This window comes from Sander lucioperca, chromosome 13 (assembly GCF_008315115.2).
Source record: "Sander lucioperca isolate FBNREF2018 chromosome 13, SLUC_FBN_1.2, whole genome shotgun sequence".
Taxonomy (NCBI): Eukaryota; Metazoa; Chordata; class Actinopteri; order Perciformes; family Percidae; genus Sander; species Sander lucioperca.
In genome coordinates, this window is record NC_050185.1 from 21,830,572 (window position 1) to 21,851,891 (window position 21,320).

A 21,320-nucleotide genomic window follows, 5' to 3' on the forward strand; every position below is an offset into this window, starting at 1 on the left:
ACTGGATTTGTGAAAGTATGTGACTTACACAGTACCAAGGAACATGACAGTTATTCAAACAATAGTGCTTTTAAAATATCTCCACAAAACTGGAGTAATGTTATCTCTGCAACAGCATTAAAAAAAACTGTAAAATGAAAAGTATAACAATCCTGTGCATTACACACGCTCAGTGCCAATGCAATTATTACCATACTTGCATAATACTGCTGTCAAAAAGATAAAATAATGTACTAAACAAACGTACATACGTATACATGAAACAAAGTTTCTAATATTCTGATACCAATTTAATCAGAACCAGTATCCTTGTTTAGGGTTGATGTTATAACTGTATCTTTTACTTCAAATCCAACACATTTGCATATTTCAGTTTCTAGTGAATATTTGTATACATCTTTGTGATTTTCACAAAGTGAAGGGCAAATTTTATTTACTCAAAAATGTTTTAGTACACGTGTAAATATGATTCTTTTAATTTCACTTCTTACAAAAAGGTCATGTAAAATCATTAAATCCATGTGTACTGATTGACATGTTGTTGATAGAAATGTTGAATAGTTAGAACAGCAAACATTAGGAATGATAGTAAATGGTACAACATTTATTAATAGCTTGTGTAAGTAATGTTTTAGACAATCAGAGTTGACTTTCGAAAAGCACCACAGGTTTTGAATGATCTTTTCTTGTGATGAATGGAACCTTCATGCTGTTATTAAAAAAGGCAAACAAACAAACCATCACTTGGTTTACAGGAGACAAAATTATTAGTGATTAGTTATTATTAGTTAGTTTACAAATATTTATCCATTCCTTAAGGAACCTACCTCTGCATCTGTTGAATAGTTGGAGGAAGAGGTTGTCCAAAAGTCTCTGGCAGGAAGAAAGCAGCAAAGGCAGAAATAACAGCCAGAGTCCCCACTGTAATATAAGGCAGGTACTTAAAGTTTTCACCTGTACAAGGAGAAGGGGAAATTAGGATGAGGGAGGTCCTTGGTCCTGCATATGTATCCTGTAAACATTTACAGTATGTAATACCAAATATAAATACCAAACTACAGGTCGAATCTGCTGCTTATAAACTAAAATGTGTCAATGTGCTAAGATAAATCCAGGTTAAACAAATGTTAGTAATTGCTTTTGTTTACTCACTCAGATGTATCAAAGAAGGTGCAATGCAGCTTCCCAATCTGGAAACAGTAGAGCATGTCCCTGTCGCTGTGCTCCTGAGCACTGTTGGATAAAGCTCTGCTGTGTAGAGATACATCAGGGCCATACCGGTGGAGATACCAAATTTACCCAACATCTCCAGACCAACAGACAGATCTGATAAACCTGAAACGTAAGAAATGGTTTGTCTAAGAACATAATGGAACAAAAAAGATGTCTGTCCCTGTATGATCCCCTTCACACAGCCATTTAAGGTGTGTATATATATATATATATATATATATATAATATATACATACACACAAGATTTTTTTGGCATTTGCACATTTACTTGAGAGAGGACAGTGTAGAAATGGTGTATAGAGAGAGAGAGAGAATGACATGCAACAAAGGGCCGGAATTGAACCCAAGACATGCGATTATAAAGCATACGCTATAACCATGCGGCTACCAGGGCATCTAGACTTAAAAATATTTGCTTGGAAATATGACCGTCCCGTGATGCACCATGTCGTGACACAGCTTACTTTCAGGCACCAGTTGAATGAAGTACAGTGACACTCCTCCAAGGAGCAAGACACAGATGGCAGACAGTCGTCGTGGAAGGTATCTCAGAGCCAGCCAATTGGAAATGTATGCTGGTACCTCTACAGCTGCTGAGATGAAGCAGCTGAGATAGGGGTTAGCATGAAGTCGGGATGTGTTCAAGGACAGGACAAAGTATCCAGTATTCAGAGTGAACCTGGGAAGAAAGAATCACAGACAACAGAGATTTTTGAATGGAAATCCTCAAAGAAACAGCATTAACTACATTTAATGTTATTACATCACATTAATTTAGCTGACGCTTTTATCCAAAGCAATATTGGAATATATATTAATATGTGTTATGAATATCTATATATGAATTTTGTGTTGCATGGGCCAAGATCCAGTCTTAACAGGTGAGTATTTTTAGTCTGCGACGAGGATGTGTAGTGTTTCTGCTCTCCTGATCAGTCAGTATGGAGCATGTTTCATCATAGCGGATGGGGAGGAGAATGGCAGCCAAAATAGCCAGCAAGTAGCAGGCTTATACCCACTGTCTACATCCGGTGAGTCAGACTACAGTTGGCTAGACTCAAGCTAACAAGAGCCAGGAACAAAACCTGCATCACCTTCTAGGTGAAGAACGGCCTTATCCTCTTGATGTTGTGTAGCATGAATCTGCAGGAGGGGGTTGTCGCAGCCAAGGACAGCTGGTCACACCCAGGTCCTTGCGGTCCGAGCCACAGACACCACTGAGTTCTCCATTTTAAATCTCATTCTCTTTCTTAATCACATAAATGAATACTCTGAGCAATCACCTTATTACATACACCACTGCAATGTGCAATCCAGTAAAATAGTCCTGCAAATTACTAAAACAGGTACATTACTGAAATGTGTTACATAGTAATGCATTGCTGTCTAACACTCCCCAATTGCTTCTTTTCACCTACCAGTGAGGAGTTTCACTGGGACGTTTGGGACCAGTAGGAGGAGTTTGAGTGCAATGAAAAGGACAAGAACCTCACTGGCTTCCCCCCATGAACACGGCCAATTGTGTTCGTTAAAAGCATTATCATATAATTTTCATTCCTACCCTCACCTACGATCATGAAGGTGGTCAAAATGGGTTTCCCGCAGGAGGGTGGCAGCGTTTCCCTTACAGATAACTTGAGAAGTCATCTGTGAGTAACTCGGAGTAGAGCTGCTGCTCCTTTGCGTCAAAAGGAGCCAGTTGAGGTGGTTTGGGCATCTGGTAAAGATGTGCCTTGGGCGCCTCCCTAGGGAGGTGTTCCAGGCACGTCCAGCTGGGAGGAGGCCTCGGGGAAGACCCAGGACTAGGTGGAGGGATTATATTTCTACCCTGGCTTAGGAACGCCTCCGGATCCCCCAGTCAGAGCTGACTAATGTGGCTCGGGAAAGGGAAGTTTGGGGACCCCTGCTGGAGCTGCTGCCCCCGCGACCCGACCCCGGATAAGTGGTTGAAGATGGATGGATGGATGGATGAATGCGTAATCAGGCTGATTAGTTTTAGGCTGCTTTGTGTAGTGTTGTTGTACTGAAATTAATTATGCTAAGGTGTTTGAGCAACTGTAATTAATAATGCCTAATATCTAATTGTTTGTGTTGATGTCTTTGGTGATTGAAATGCTCAGACTGGAGACTCACCACACCAGGCACAGAATGACAGTCATGTTTCTGATGTTTTTTGTCCTCAGCAGGTCGAAGACATTGTGGTGTTGCCTAGGGTGTGCCTTTGTCTCATCAGCCTGCAACATACAAATCTCAGTCTTACCAGCAGTTTGTTGTATTTTGACTGGTGGGTCTCACTGTCCACCACTTCGGCCCAGAATGAAATATCTCAACATCTGCTGAAAGAATTACCATGCAATTTGTACATCCTCCCTATGGGGTGAATTGTACTAACAATGTGTGTCCTCAAGCACACACATTGGCTCCTGTGTCTGGTCCTGCATGATTTAAGTCAAGACAGACTTACATGTACACTGTAATCGTCAAAGATGACCTGTGGAGCCTCAACCTTGTTCATCTTAGCAGCCTTTCTCACTATGGTCTCAGTCTCTTTCACTCTTCCCTGAGAGAGTAACCACAGAGGGGACTCTGGGATGAACCTGCCTCAGTATTTAAAAAGAGAAACAGAAAGGTTCAGGCTGGATCATAGGGGCTTAAAAACAAAGCAACAAACAGGGTTACTGCAAGTTAGATATTTCTAAAACAGCCAAATTATTATTTTTGTCTCCTGACACTTAAGGTTGCACGGTAAGCTAAACTTACCATTAATACATTGTCTTGTTATGAGTACAACCTACCACAAGAGAGGGAGGTAAAGCAGACCAGACAGAGAGATAGCCAACAGGAGAGATTTCCAGTCCCTTAAAAAGTAAGCCAAGAGAGGCAGTGTCATGTAGCCAACGGCATAGCCCAGACATACACCCAAAGATGAGAACATGACCCGCACATTGCCAGTCAAGATTTCAGTGCCTGCACAAAGAGAGAGATAAATGCATGACAGAAGTGCAGGTAATAAGTGAAGATATCCATGATACACAGTAAATAAACAGGACATGTACAGTACACACAATATATGTATATTATTCAAAATCACTCACTACTGTATAAAAGTATTATTTGTTGTTACCAGAGCATTACATGTTCACATTTACCCAGCACAAAAGCAGCGACATAGTTGGAGATCTGTCCCAAACCACTGGTGAAGAGGAGGATGGAGAACACCGTCCAAGAAGGTGAAAAGATTAGAACAAATAAAAAAAAATTCTGAACTGCCATGGTGGCAAAGACAACAGGCTTTCTTCCAAACCTAGAGTGAGAAGTCAAACAATGAAATAAGAGCAAATAAAAATAAGATTAAAATATCTTGAAAGAGTACAGACTGCTAAAAATTATATTAGTTTGAACTGATCATTTTAAAAATTTGCAATGTTTTCTTTAGGCAGAAGAATTAAACATTTTCTAAGAATAAAGCGTGTTTATAATTTCATTGCGAGATGTGTTTTTAGTACCTGTCTGAGAGCTGTCCTGAGATGAAGGATCCAATAAGAACTCCAAGGAAGTAAACTGTGGAAGTGAACGGCTGCTTCCACTGATCACTGCACACCAGGTCAAACTGAAGTATCAATGCATGGACAAAGAAAAACAACCTAAGATCCATTTTCAATTAAGAATCACTCAAACCCTTTCTTCCTGAGTAGAATACTGGAAAAGTTGCATACATTCAGTTGGACAATTATTTTTCTTGTGTACAGTGTGTTCTAGTCAAGGTTAATGACTAATTATAGATCTCTTACTATTACTACCTCTATACTACGGCTTAAACTACACCAACAAAGACTTAAATTTTAGTAGATGTGGCATATTAGATGACGCACAACGAGTGCCGGGGCCTTCTCCCACACTGCACCTCAACTTTGGAATTCACTACCCCCTTACATCTGCATACAGGACTCCATGAAAGAATTCAAAACTGCTCTTAATCTTTTTAAACTAAAATGTAGCTTATGTTAACTGCAACAACTGCAGCTTATTTTATATCAACCTTAACTCTCTGCTTTGCTGCTTATTACTGATATAATTTGATGTAAGGTGAACTTGTGTTTTTTGAAAGGCGCCATTAAATAAAATACATCATCATCATCATCATCATCATCATGTACACACTCACCTCAGAGACTATGGTAGATTGGTAGATGTCTCTGCTGTAGCTCCACCCATTTACACAGCTCTCATGCTCCAGGTCAGTGAGGTTGACATCCCTGTCAGGAAACAATCCCTGAGCAGAGAGATTTCTGACCACATCCAGCCTGTATCTGCTGCATCTCTTCAACCTCTGTTTCCCATGCACCACCTAACAGTCACAATAACACAAACTTTATTAGTGTTATTAGTAACATTTATTTTCCAATTAACCTATGCCTTGTGTATGGTTCCGTACTGTGTAAAGAAATCTTGCCGTTGGGTACGTATCAGGTATGGGTCAGGAGAAGGGGACAGACCGCAGCAGCTGTAAAACAGACTTTTTTTCTTTATTCCTTTCCCGTTTTCGGACTTGTTGAAGCTAAACTGTTATGGGTTTTACTGCCTCGTTATCTGTGTAAATGTTAAAACTACGTTTATTCATATTTCAAGAAGTGTTCTGCTACAATGTGGATAACTTTCGTCTGCATTACGACGTGACATTTATTTGGAGAGAGATATATTATCGCCTTGATAATATTGCTGTTGCTGTGTTTCTTATTGCATAGCTGATAGATGTGCAGTTGTTTAATATTATTTGTGCAGCCACAAATATGTTAATTATTACAGAGAAATGAATGTAATTCTTAGTATTGTTTCTTGTTACATGCTGGTGGCTATAACATTTAGTTTTGGTAAATAATGTTCATAGTAAGTCAGATACTTATTAATGTGCGTTATTATTTGCTTATATTTCAGAACCACATCCAACTTCACATGTAAACGCTTCATAGTTAACTTCATGTTCAAGTCATAAATAAATCTTCCTGGATCTCAAAGTCAGACATCTCTGGTTCAAGTTCTTAGTTCAAGTTCAAGACATAACGCTCGTTCCTACGAGTATAGCCGTCCGCCGGAGCGATATCATGTCCACTCCTCAGTATGCCACGACTCACCGGATCGACGTCACGCTCGTTCCTACGAGTACAGCCGTCCGCTGGAGGGACATCCTGTCCACTCCTCAGAACGCCATGACTCAACAGATCGACGTCACGCTCACTCCTACGAGTATAGCCGTACACCAGAGAGACATTGTGCCCGCTCCCCAGTGATTTGCTGCTCATCGGAAAGACGTTATGCTCACCCTTATGAGTACAGCAGGAGGCCAGAGAGACATCATGCCACCTCTCCTGAGTACGGATACCAGCTAGAAGGATATGGTGCCCCCCAGCACCGTCACTCCAGACACTGATCTCAGAGCCCAGTCGGTGGGCAGGAGCGGTCATACAGGGGACCAAACCCTACAATCCCGGACTTCATTCATTCAATCTTCCAAACCCAAGGGAATTCTTAAGGTTGAAGATGGCACTGGACAACATCCTCCCTGCGGATTCACAGAGAGGTTTAAATTCCAAATCTTGTGTGACCATCTCAAACTTGAGGAAGCCTTGTTAATAGCTGACTCATACATGAATTCACCATACCCATTCTCAGACACCATGGCATCCCTCAACCAGCAGTTCGGACAAACTCACCAGTTGGCACTCCAGCGCGTTGTCGAACTGATGGATGGACCCAATATTGTCAGTGGGGATGTGAAGTCATTTCGGACCTTTGCCCTGAAAGTCCGTTCCCTTGTTAGCATGTTGGAGCAGCTAGGGACAAAGGGTCTAGTGGAGCTGCAGTGTGGATCCCATGTTTCTAGACTCCCTGGGAAGCTACTACATGACTTAAGGTCTAGCTTTCGCAGGTTCATCCATTCTCATCGTGTCCCAATCCCTACCCTCCTCGACCTGTCCGACTGGCTGGAGTTTGAGATCCAGGTGCAGGTTGACACAACAAGGTTCAGCTCCCGCAAAGAGGTCAGCCCCAAGAAGGAACCAAGCAGACCGACCAAGCCCTCAGGGAAATCGGCTACCATTCTATTGGGTACTGAACACCCACTGCCTGAAGTCAAGCCCACAGCTCCTGCTAGTCAGGAGAAAGGGAAGAAGTACTGCCCATACTGTGACCATGGGAAGCACTCCCTCAACAACTGCCCCAATTTCAAGCAGCTAACTACAGTCCAGAAACAGAGCTAGATTTAAGATAATAACAGGTGCTGGCGCTGTGGGCAAGCCCACAGAGCAGCAGATCTCAAGATGACCTGCAAGAGCTGCAACAAGAGACACTTGCTTGTCCTCCACGAGCTCAACAGCATGGCCCCAGAGAAGGCAGACAAGAGCCAAGGTAGAGTCCCACTAGCAGACTCCTGTCTCCTGAATACAGCACAGGAGGTACTGTATGTTGACCGGCCACCTGGAGGACGAAAGGTGCTATTAAAGGTCAGCAAAGTTTTACTACGCAATGGAGATCGTACTTTGGAGTCGTATGCTATCCTGGACGACGGCTCAGAGAGGTCAATTCTGTTGCACTCTGCTGCCCAAGAACTTGGACTTGAAGGCCGACCTGAGGACTTGCCCCTCAGAACCGTGCACCAGGATCTCCAGGTCCTTCATGGGGAGGCAGTGTCCTTTACGCTGTCTCCTGCATCCCAGCCACGCAGAGTCTACGAGATCAAGAGAGCTTTCACGGCCAAAGAACTAGGACTGGCTGAACACACGCATTCTGTCAGTGTACTGCAGAAGAAGTACCGCCACCTCCGAGGGTTTCCTCTACAGAATATAGAACAAGCGCAGCCAGTCCTGCTCATCGGTTCTGACTACCACCATCTTATTACCCCAATCGAACCTGTCCGACTTGGTCCACCTGGCGGGCCGGCAGCCATAAAGACCAGGGGCCTCATGTACAAATGTTGCGTACGCACGAAAAGCTTGCGTATGCTGGTTTTCACAGACACTTTGCGATGTATAAAAAATGAACTTGACATGAGAATGTGCGGGCCGTCACGCAAACTGTTGAGCAGTTGTGAGAATGTGCGGGCCGTCCGCAAAGTCTTTTCTGGCTCTGTAATGTGGCGAATTCTAACTGAAAAGTGCTGAAAACATTTGTAAAACATTACAAAATAAAGTTTCCACTACAATTACTGTCATTCGTCTATGACGTTGACTATTCAAAAACATAATTCAATTCAATTTTATTTATAGTATCAAATCATAACAAGAGTTATCTCGAGACACTTTACAGATAGAGTAGGTCTAGACCACACTCCGTAGTTTACGAAGCCCCAACTATTACAGTGGTTGGCACAGTGGCAAGGAAAAACTCCCTTTTTTTGTTAGGAAAAAAACCTGGGACAGACCCAGACTCTTGGTAGGCGGTGTCTGACGGCACCGGTTGGGGATGTGATGAGTGGTGGCAATAATAGTCATAATAAAGATTACCACCACTAATAAAAGTTTGATCATTGATGTGGATCATTCACATCAGAATGCCAAAACCCAAACGGGAAATTCTATTAACTGTTTAATCCGCCACCACTTAATAACTTCTGTTAAACTTGAGGGTGTCAAACGAACGACAAAATCACTCAGGAAATGCATGTCACCCTCTGTATATGGTTAATATTGCACGCAGCATGGATTATTTACCACATATGAAATATATACTCGCTGTGCAACTACAAGACTGGCATGGGAAAATGCAATTGTCTCTGTGAGCCTGACTTGGTAATTGTTAACCAAGAGAAGGTTAGATTGGTATCTGACTTTAAATATCTGGGAATCATCCTAGACTCACAACTCTCATTTAAAAAGCATATAAAAAAGGTGGCCAATACTGTTAAATTTAACCTGGCAAATTTTAAGCATATAAAACCATACCTACCAATGAAGGCAGCAAAGCTCTTCTTGCATGCAATGATCTTCTCACATTTTTCTTACTGTTTAACTAGCTGGTCGCAAGCCAATAAAACAACATTGCAACCATTGGAGTCACTTTATAAACAGGCATTAAAGACATTGGACCGTAAGGGTAATAGCTATCATCATTGTCACATAATTAAAAAATACAATATGTTTAGCTTTGAAAACTTCAGAAACTTCAACATCAGAGGGGACTGCATAGTTCAATTTAGAAAAAGTAGGATTGGAAGCACAGCTTTTTCTATCAGAGCCACATTTTTTTGGAATAGTCTGCCCAATGAGTTAAGGGAGTGTAATAGTCTCTCTTTTAAAAAAACATCTTAAATCTTGGATTAGGGCCAATTACACACCACACACTTAAGCCCATGACCATATTTTGCTTTTATTTTTCATTTTATTTTTTTATACTGTATTTTATATTGCAATTATGTTGAAGGTTAGATGAGTTGAGCAATATATTGTCTGTTTGAGGGTATATTCATATTGTTTTAAAATTGTGCTATAATAAATGCTGCTGTATTTATTATATTGCTACTGTATTTCTTAAATTTATAGTGTATTTGTATTGACTTTTGTATTTTAGGGTGCCTGTTAAGACCTGGCTAGGGACTAGCACTTGTGGCTAACTCTGGCTTGTTTACAGCAAGTAATTTGTCTGTTGATCAATGAGCATTGTCCCTATCAAATAAATAAATAAAAATAAATTGGGCTCATCCATTGGGGCACATGTGATGCTCAATTGTTCCGTGGATTATGTGTAAATAACTGAACAAGGTGTGGGAAATTAGGTGTAGCCTATAAAAGGACGTGTAAAAGATATTGCTATACGGCTGCTCTGGCACTGCTTGAAGACATCGCAAATTGTAGAATCCAGAGAGAGCGTGTATTCAGAGACCAAACGGATTTGCTGGCCCACGATGATGACTAATGAGTCGATTCAAGTTGCCAAGGGCTATCTTGTTGGAACTCTGTGCTGAGCTTGGGCCGGCTTTAGACTGTGAGACAGTAAGGAACCATGCGTTACCTGGGGTAACGGGGGCTTTCCAGAGAGAGCTGGCTGACCAGTCAGGCATTTCCCAACCAGAATGAGCAAGAGCGCCAATACTCAAGCTCGGTCAGTGGTGGAGCGGACCATAGGGCAGCTGAAAGGCCATTAGCGCTGCCTGGATAAAACTGGTGGCATGCTGCTTTACAGCCCACAGAAGGTGTGTCGCATTGTGCTGGCATGCAGTGTGCTGCACAATGTGACATACAAATGTGGTGTGCCTCCGCCACAGCCAGAAGCAGAGATGGACGAACCCGACCCGGGGCCACCAAACATTAAGCCCAATGCAGCAGCCTTACAGCTTCGGTCGGAGGTCATACAAAGAATGTGAAAAGGCAAGACAAGATGCATTTACTTTTTGAGGTCTTTTATTGCCTCAGCAGCAGAGGCACACGGTGCAGCCGATCCAGTGCACGCTCTATCTTCTGCCGTGGAGGTGCTGGCCACACAATCACCAGTAAACGGACTAGCGCTGTGGAGCCACGGGCTTAGCTATTAAAGGTGTATTACACTGTTTGCTCCGTCATGGATATGTGTGCTGTAATAGATGTGGCTTATTCTTAGTTTGTGTTACTGAGCAATATGTCACAATTATGTTAATTATTACAGAGAAATTAATGTAATCCTTAGTATTGTTTCTTGTTATATGCTGGTGGCTATAACATTTAGTTTTGGTAAATAATGTTCACAGTAAGTCAGATGCTTATTAATGTGCGTTATTTGCTTATATTTCAGAACCACATCCAACTTCACATGTAACACTTCATAGTTAACTTCATGTTCAAGTCATAAATAAATCTTCCTGGATCTCAAAGTCAGACATCTCTGGTTCACGTTCTTACCGGACACCCTACAGCGGGCCAGTGTTTCAGTAGCCAGTTTTCAGTAGTTTTTACAGACGCCAATTTTGACATTGAGGCCAACTTCTGGAGAGAGACGTCTGTAAATACATTTTTTTTTTTGCGTCGCAACCCCCAAAAAATGACTCCTTTCACTATCAGAATTGAAGAACTTCATTACCTCTATCGGTATGATAGCATTGCGCCAATCTTGGGTCAGGTTAACCTCAGGAACCAGGCAGTGGTGATTGGGAATGTCAGTCAAGAAGACAACAGAGAAAGCAGCAAATCCATTGGGCACGCTGCTGGCACAGAGCAGGAAGAAGACAATCTGCTGGAAGCGTCCCCACTGACCAAGAAAAGCAGTAATTTTATCATAATCATTCATATTAGAATCACAACTGTCCCCTCCACCGTCAAAATCATACAGACTTCTTTTTAAACTGCAACGGAATAAAAGAGAGCGGTCTGGCACCTCACCAAGCCACACCCTGTACAAGATAAAACATTAATCAGTAATCAGTTTACCAATAACACACTCAAGGCTTTACTGGTTTCAAGAGTTTTCATTACAACAATTATTCAAATACTCTAAACCACTGGTTCTCAAACTCTGGTACAAGTACCACTGGGGGTACACGAGCTCTCTCTTGTGGTGCGCGGATGGAATCTGATTTATTTTTGAAAAAGTGAAATCAATTTCAAAACATAATACTATACAAATACTACAACATTCACAATAATAATATTTAATATTTTCTGAAGTGGTACGCAGTGTTAAAGGTTTGAGAACCACTGCTCTAAACTCTTCCCTGGTGAAAGATAAAAAAAGCCTGAATTGTATGGTTATTCGTGGTATGCTTCCTTGTAGTGAGTGCAACCTAACATCAGAGGGGGGAGGTACGCCAGCCCAAGCAAAGACAAATCCAAAAGGAGAGATCTCTAGTCCCTTAAAAAGAAAACAAAAGGGAGGTAGCATCATGTAGCCAATGGCAAAGCCTAAAAATGTTCCCACAGATGAGTAAAGGACATTGCCAATCAATATCTTAGCGCCTGCACACAGAGATAAAGAAACACATGGGACAGAGAGAGGGACATGTGCTGAAGGAGTGCAAGTCAAGTAGATATGTACAGATTTTTTGTGTAAAACTACTGTGGCAGTATTTATAGATAGCGGTATGCATATGTACCAAGCACTAAAGCTACGAAGTTGGACATCTTTCCTAAACCATTGATTATAAAATCAATCAAAAAATGGGTTATAAAATCTAAGAGTGTATAAATTCCTATTTTCTGAAACAGTCCATGTGTGCGAGTCATATTGTTTAGTCTTATTTTTATTAAAATTGACTTTTTAGCTTCAAACTGACACTTAACATTTTGTAATTATACATTACATAAATGGAATTTAAATAGAAATACAAATAAAATGTAACACTAAAAATAACCTTTGATTTGTGTGTTACAACAGAAAAACAATGATTTCCATCTGCGTGATCTTCACGGCTCTGGCAACAACAGCTCTGGCAAAAGGTACATTTGAGTGAAAAAATGTTAGTGCATTTAACTGTATGGTGTATAGACAATATTTCAGTAAAAAATATATTTAATAGAAGTAATTCAGAAAGTTTACAATCACTGACTTTAGAAATGCAGCTAAAAATCAACTTAAAATAATGATTTGGCAGAAGAATATAATGTATATAATATAATAAGTATATAATATAAATGTGTAAATGATCTTGCATTATTTCCTTTTGCATACTAAAAATGAAATGCTTTTGTTTCATCGCTTTTCTTTTTTAGGTTCTATTGAATACAATTTCTCTGAACCTACTGGAGGTCCGCAGTGTTTTGGTGCAGTGGGACAGCGGGGGAATTTTTATCTGCCAATTGCAACTACAGCAAATACAGATACTAGATATAATAGTGACTCAGGATGAAGAATATGTGACTCAGTCTGAACTCTTTACCACTGGTACAATCAAAACCGGTAACGTAATGAAGAGACACTCTAGATTACCTTCTGGAAGAATAAGCACCTAATGGTGTTTTACTGAATAAAGTGAATGTGCATCTAGAAATAAAAAGTAGGTAAATAAATTAGATTGTGTTTAATACCAATTGTGGATAAAAGAAAAATCAATCCTACATCTAAAACAGGAATTACAGAAGACATTTTAAACTTAACATATATGTAAAATATTTGTAAAATATATATATAATACACTTTATTCCTTCATCTTTTCTATGTAAAATAGGTGTACATGTTTAATTTCATAAGGTGGCTGCTTATTATGAGCCTTGATTTTATTGATATATCCAACTTAACGAGAAATATATGTTCATACGGTAACACTTTATTTGAAGGGGTGTGGATAAGACTGACAGGACACGTCATGAACATGAGTCTTTATGAATGTTTATGATGGTTGTCATTAAGTGTCATTTGGTAAATTATGACATTTTGAATGCAAAGTTACCATTGTTTGAGATGTTTGTATTATGAAAACTTAACATTACCCATAACAACAATCTCTGTTATGACAACTCAACATAAATGTCATAGCAGGCCTAATTATCAAACTTTAAGAAACTATTTAGCTATATGTGTTAACATTACATTAAACTGTCGTAAGTGGTTGGTTTTTACATTGGCTGTCATGAGACCATTATAATTGTGTTATGAATATTTTCCTTGACCTCAAGTACAGTGAAACAAGTGGACTTGTAATAAAGATATAAAGTTTGATAACCCTGTCAATTTCTAACTGTGTCATAAATAATTCCCTTGACCTCAAATAAAGTGGAACCATTTGGACTTCTCATTAAGATGTCATGAAAGTTATAAGACCAGTTTGACGATAGTAAATACAGTACCGTGGTGATTTAGGAGTTTTGGATGGATAACATTAGCTTTAGGCTAATGTTAATTGTTGCTAAATTAACAGCTTATTGTAGTTAGCTGCCGTTAACTATTTAGCTTGGTTAGCTGTACAGCTGACTCAGCCCTGGGGTGCAAGAAGCCAAACTGTCTCTGTACTGTATTCCCTGTTGTAAAACTGGCCTCTTCAGTAAGTCTCGGAGCCTTTTCCATTAAATTCAGACACAAACTGTTAGAAATCCCTCTTTCTGATGCAAACATTTGAGTAGTTACAAATTTTTAATTCAAATGGAATTGGAATAGAAAATGTCTCCATAGTTAACAGCTGGTAGTTGATTTTACTGTGTATTACTGTGCATTATTCTACAACTGTAGAGACTGTATGTGTATGTTTGTCTTCCAGTTCCAGTGTCAAAGCCAGCCGTTTCTCATGGTAGTATTTATTTAATACCATGAACATTATTTTGTAAAGCATATTTCACATCTGTTACTTTTTCCAGGTAACTCTGAAGATGAAATTGTCTACACAGATGTTAGAATAATAAAGAATACAAGTAGTTATATACTGCAGCAAACATGGCGGACGGAAGTGGGCGTGTCTATGAAACCGGAAGCGGAAATAGTAAACCGGAAGTCAGAAAATCGTCATATCCGGAAAATGTAAATTATTGACCGGAAGAGGTATGTCTATGAAGCCGGAAATCAGAAAATCGTCATATCCGGAAAATGTAAATTATTGACCGGAAGAGGTGTGTCTATGAAGCCGGAAATCAGAAAATAGTTATATATGGAAAATGTAAATTATTGACCGGAAGAGGTGTGTCTATGAAGCCGGAAACAGGGGTAGGGTTAAAAAAAACTAGTTAAACTTGTTACACTCTACTACAGGGTGTGTCTTAAAAGGGATTTTGGTTTTTGGGGAAGCAATTCACTTTTTTGGCACTCTGCCAGTACTAGTTAGCTTGCTTGCATACTTTAATTCCTGGACCTGCAAATATATATACAGATGTACAACCCAGTACCAGTAATGCAGCTAACACATATGTACATACACCAGATAACACGCATGTAAATACACAGTCTGGGGATGGTAGTTCCTCTAGGGTGTCAACTGAAATTGTTACCAGAGAGATTCCTAACTTTAATGCATCTGTATTGCGTCAGAGGTTAGATTTGCGAAACATTGATCTGAATGACATAGGTAGTGTCCCCCGCCAGGTGCATAATACGTTAACAGGTATCATCGATAGAGCATTAGAGAACGCCAGTCAAGATAGTATCTTAAATGTCTCCCTAAGGGGGGCATCGCTACTTGATGATATTCATGCCGTTTTGCATTCAAATGATCAGTATAATGCAGACTTATTTTTGGAGCATATTTCCCAAGTTTTACAAAGTAACGATACTTCAATGACAGATGACTCACTAGAATTCATTGTAACAGTAGCTAGAAACATGAGTGGAGGAGTAGGAGGTAAGCGTCTAAAATTAGGCAGTGTAGCTTATGATGACATATTATGCAAAAAGGGGAATCATTTGTACAATCTCAAGAACACCGAGGACGATGATCACAATCTGTGTTTCGCAATCTGTCTGGCACATTATGTTGATCCATGCATGTCTCAAAGTGACAAAATAAACTTTGCTAAAAAACTTCATAGTGATCTGGGGTATGAATATTCACACAACGTATCATTCTCAGATGTTGACAAATTTCAGAACCACTTGAATGTGAAAATTGTAATATTTCATCACGGATCCGGTCGTAAAAAGCTACACATTTTCAAAACACACAACGAACTGCATGTGAAAACGGTATGGTTATACGTACATCATGATCATTACTGTCTTATTAAAAACAAAACAGGGTTTTTTGGTGCTGCATATGTGTGTGATGCTTGTTACATGACGTACGATAAACCGTTGTCTCACCTATGCAGTCAACGCTGTAATGTGTGTTTTACAGCATGTCATGTTTTTCCTGGTAATACTATAAAGTGTCCCGATTGTAAACGCATATGCAAATCCAAACATTGTTTTGATCAGCATAAACTAGTGGGTACAACACACAAAGTCATCCCATGCGATATGATGAAATTTTGTGAGGACTGTAAATTGACATACCATACGGTAAAAAATCAAACACATGTCTGTAGACCACCCGTATGCAAACATTGTGGTGAACAGTCAACTGATGAATTACATGAATGCTTTATCCAACCCATTGAAAAAAAAAAAAGATAGTACAAAATACATATTCTATGATTTTGAAACACGTTATCACAATGGTAAACATGAGGCTAATTATGTTTGCGCTATGGATATTAATGGAAATCAAAATTGTTTCCACACCGCTAACTGTGTCGCCGCTTTGTTGATCACTACCAAAAACCGCGATTTACTGATTATACATTCACTGCTCACAATGCATCAGGGTTTGACAGTTATATTATGCTAGAGTATTTTGCTAAACAACACATTTGTCCAAAACTGACCATGCACGGTAGCAGAGTTCTTATGATGTACAATACAGAACTACGACAGCGCTGGATAGATTCATTCAGTTTCATGCCTATGGCATTAGCCAAAACACCTGCTGCTATGGGTTTCAGTGATTTGATGAAGGGATTTTTCCCACATGCATTTAACACACTACAGAACGAGAAATACGTTGGTCCTTATCCTGAACCCGTACACTATGGCTATGAGGAGATGTCTGACGATGCTAAAAAAACATTCATGGAATGGTATGACACGGTTCGCAATGACACATTTGATTTTCAAAATGAGATACGCCGTTATTGTATTAATGATGTGTCCGTCTTGCGTAAAGCATGCACAACATACCGCGATGCATTCAAAGAAAGTACAGGTCTTGACCCCTTCGTATTTGCAACGCTTGCATCCAGCTGTATGGGGGTTTTTAAAACATTATTTATCCCCAAAGACACCGTAGCTCTAACCTATGACGGGGCGTAAGACAGAAAGTGGTGTAAGACAGAAAGTCAGGATTACAATACAAAAGATGTAAATGTCTTCATAGGTGCTATGACTACTGCATATGCCCGACTCGAACTTTATGATTTGCTAGATAAACTGCAAGAGCGTGTTTTGTATTGTGATACAGATAGTGTCGTTTTCACAACCAAAGAGGGAGAGTGGATTCCCAAGCTAGGGCCATATCTAGGTGCTTTAACGGATGAGCTTAACACAGAACAAGTCTGTGGTCTCCTTTCGGAAGACTACATCACCGAGTTCGTTTCGGGCGGGCCAAAGTGTTATGCATATCGAACAGCTCACGGCAAAACAACGGTTAAATGCAAAGGTGTAACACTGAATTCAAAAAATGCGCAAGTGGTCACCCATGAGTCATTAATATGTCTGGTAAAGGCATTTGTGGCCAATCAGCATTCCACAGATCATTTGACTACTGTAACACACACCATCAGACGCGATAAAAAGAAGTTTCATCTAAAAAACGCTACAGTTCACAAGAATGTGAAGGTGGTGTACAATAAGCGACAGATTATTCCCGACTATAACACATTGCCATATGGATTCTAATAATCAATGCGTTGCAGGATTTGATGGCAGGTTTCAACACCCTTTTAGTGTTGTTATTAGCGGTCCGTCGAATTGTGGAAAAACATATTTTGTCAAAGACATTATTGAAAATTTATCATCTGTTATTTCACACACAATTGATAACATTGTATACATCTATTCGTGTTGGCAACCTTTATATGATCAACTACTTAAGACTGTGAATATCAATTTTGTGAATGGCATACCTGAATCGCTTTGCGACAACACCCTTCTTCCAACAGATAAGAATAATCTACTTATTATAGATGATTTGATGAATGATGCCAGTGGTAATATTGAGGTTCAAAACGTATTTACCAAATATGTTCACCATAGAAACCTCAGCTGTGTATATTTAGTGCAGAATCTGTTTATTCAAGGTAAAACTAGTCGTACAATTAGTTTGAATACAAATTACATGGTATTATTCAAAAATCCTCGGGACAAGAACCAGATAAGTTTATTGGGTAGACAGATGTTTCCTGGAAACAGCAAATATTTTTTAGAGGCCTTTAATGATGCCACTAGTTCAGCATATGGTTATCTCCTGATAGATTATAAATCCAAGACGCCAGATTTGTTAAGACTCAGAACATCCCTGATCTCAGATCAACAGGTTGTGTACATACCGAGAAAACAGAAGGTGTGATAATGTCATCACGCATGCAGAGAAATCTCATATTGCTACAGCATCTTCATAAGGCAGCACCCCGATCGCGCAGTGTTATTGTAAGCAATGCTACCCCAGACTTTATTAATGCGCTGTGTGAAATAGCCCTTAACGTGTTAAGAGGTAACATACCATTGTCTAACCAACAGTACACATTGTTAAAAAAGAAGAAAAAAGTTATTAGACTAATAGCTGATAAAAATGTCAAACATTTAAAAAAGAAGAAGACAATCAATCAAACAGGTGGCTTTTTATTGCCTTTACTCGGAGCAGCTATACCGTTTATAGCAAGTCTTATTAACCGGAACTGAGATGGAGCATACTCAGAAAATGTATTTGGTTCCTCAACATCAAATTGAGTCCCTAAAGCAATTACATCAGCAACCGCATCAACCCTCACATACACCAAATGTGTCATTGAGGCAGTCATCGTTAAACGCTTTGGACCAAGCCATGAGTGACATATTGAAACAGCCAGACATTAATGTTTATGAGAAAGCCAAAAAATATTCAAGTATTTTACAACGTTACCTAGCCATGGTGAAACAGGATGAGCGTGAAAAAACTGTAATTACATTATCCCTACCAGAGAATGATTCAAAGGACGAAATCGCAGAAAATGATATAATAAGGACAGAGGTGTTAAAACATATGCCTAAAAGAAATAAGAGAAATGCTGAATATATCATGGATGCTTTAGCCCGTAATAATAATCAGATATCGTGGACGGATCAGGGGGAAATTGTTGTTGAAAATAAGAATGTGACAGGATCTCATTTGTACGACTTATTGAAAAGTGTCACAACACATAATAATGTTTTAGACAGTTCTAGACCTACAGGATGGAATGTATTTTTAAAAACACTAGCCAACCTAAATGTTCCACTATCAGCAATTCCTAACACATCAGTGCATCGTGCTATTGCAGCATTTAAAACAGGTGTCCCAGTTGTAAATATTAGACAACCCTCATTGACTGATTCACATTCATCTCTAACTCCTAGGTCATTAAGGTTTGCTTCCCCCATTACTACGTCTAAGTGGGCTAGTTTTTGATTTTCTTTTTTTTTTATTGCTGTGTTGCACAGACATCATGAATGTCTTTTTTTTTCTAATTTCTAATTTCTAATGTTATATTATTTGTCATTATTTCTTTTATTTTTACTATTTTCTATTTTTGATGTTGATAATTATACATCATATACAGGTATTGTGACATAAGAAATAAAATAAATGTTTATCTCTAATGTGATATCAAAAGACAGTATTGAATGTAGCTCAGAGTTAAAGAATGTTACATGATTTTTACTACTTTATATTTATTGTTTTAATACTAATTTTCTATTTTTTCTATTTTCATGTATTTTCTATTTTCATGCATGCAAGAAAATTTTTATCTCTAATGTGATATCAAAGACAGTATTGAATGTAAAACTGCGACAGAAAAAAGGGTGTATGTATCCTATTGAATGTATCTTTTTATCCTTATTTTTGACTGATAATTGAATAAAATAACAAAAAACTGATAAAATCATTGTGATCACATTTATTTATTAGTGAAAAAAAGGCCATCATTACACAAAACTTTAACGGTATGCACCACATGCACACTGTACACATTTAAACTTCTGATCATGAAGTACATCTGGGTGTATGGTCTTAACAAAATGACATACCATTGTGTCATTACATACAAGATTAGAACCATACATTTTCATCAATTTTTTATAAGACATGTTTTTCAGAATATTACATAAAAAGAATATACAATGTTGGCCACAGGTTGTGGAATAATTATTTTGCACTTGTCTTCCAGAATGCTGTATATCCAAGCAATTTGTTAAGAGGAAATTGTTTATCTCCAGAGGAAAACTGGTAGGTGGGTTACCAAAGTTGTCAAAGAAAGTTTGTTTTTTGTAATATAAATAGCTAGCCAGTGTTCACCGGGCATATTACTAGTGTGGGTATTTACAACCAACATAGATGGTAGTTTACAGACTCTGTATTTTGGGAGTTGATCGCATGCCATGACGCCTAGAAAATTTGTATCACTAGTTATTATTTTTCTAAGAATACTAGTTAGTTCTATGGTATTCATCTTTAGTAGTGATCCAGAAGGACTTGTCTACGGTTAGATATCTCTATTACAGAATCAAAAACAGAATAACAGATCAGGGTCACCGTCCGAGGCAAGGGGTTTCTGAAACGAGTCTCCAATCTGACGTTGCCTGTTTTTATCAGTGAAACATTTCCTGAACAACCACCGTCAGGTTCCAAGTTGAAACAAAACATTGTATAACCCCCATCTGATCTGGTTATGGCCAGTGGTCTGTCTTTTAAGTGACGCCCTGTTGATTCAATCAGCTGGTAATATTCTCTTGTGTATTGCCCTCTCTGGAAATGTGGTTGAAAAGGTCTAGCTGGGTACGGCTGACCATCTGCGTACAGACAGATAAACTCTGTATTATAGTGTCCAAAATTAAAGGGGTTGCGGGCGTAGCTGGCCGTATATGCTTCATTATCAACAAAAACAACTACAAATTTCGGTATCTGCCCAATGAATACATTTTCTTGATTGCACACGCGGGTCCCCGCTGGTATGGAAAATGTTTTTAGGGTCACTCTGTCAATTGCATATTTTGCATTGGTGTGCTGCAGTGCTCGACTGTGAGCCAACCTAATAGTGGGTGCAACAGATACTTTCTTTACAAACAGACTGGCAGACATTATTTTCACAGTGAATTGGACATTTCCGGGGGTCATTAGAACAAAGTCATCTTTTGACCTGGTCCAAGGTATCCTTTCCATAGTTGAGCAAACATTCAATGATTGCTCAACTATGGAAAGGATACCTTGGACACACAGTTTAGCAGAGGACTTTTTTGTAAGGATACCGGCGGTAAAATGGATGCTACATCAATTACAGGGGATAATTTGGGTTTAGAGAAACGTGGTGAATACACTGTTGAAAGCAAGGTGGTGGAGTTAATATCTCCAGTACATGCGGATCTGTTTTTTCAAGAAAAACTATTGCTAAACGGAGTAGATATTTCTCTGAAATTTATCAGGTCTGTATGAATGTATA

General features: G+C 39.2%; 1 protein-coding gene across 1 annotated transcript in view; it reads right to left on the reverse strand.

The window, feature by feature from the left end:
- Positions 1-452: 452 nt before the first annotated feature.
- Positions 453-21,320, reverse strand: part of LOC116052766 (solute carrier family 22 member 5-like) — a 32,053-nt gene continuing 11,185 nt past the window's right edge. Inside the window, exons 3-13 of the mRNA XM_036008853.1 lie at positions 11,278-11,539; positions 5,399-5,581; positions 4,740-4,843; positions 4,383-4,537; positions 4,029-4,200; positions 3,698-3,830; positions 3,367-3,467; positions 1,698-1,912; positions 1,153-1,335; positions 828-954; positions 453-709 (exon numbers count right to left, since the gene is read on the reverse strand). Of these exons, the coding sequence (XP_035864746.1) occupies positions 640-709; positions 828-954; positions 1,153-1,335; positions 1,698-1,912; positions 3,367-3,467; positions 3,698-3,830; positions 4,029-4,200; positions 4,383-4,537; positions 4,740-4,843; positions 5,399-5,581; positions 11,278-11,539 (1,705 nt within the window). The 3' untranslated portion in view covers positions 453-639. The remainder of the gene's footprint in view (positions 710-827; positions 955-1,152; positions 1,336-1,697; positions 1,913-3,366; positions 3,468-3,697; positions 3,831-4,028; positions 4,201-4,382; positions 4,538-4,739; positions 4,844-5,398; positions 5,582-11,277; positions 11,540-21,320) is intronic.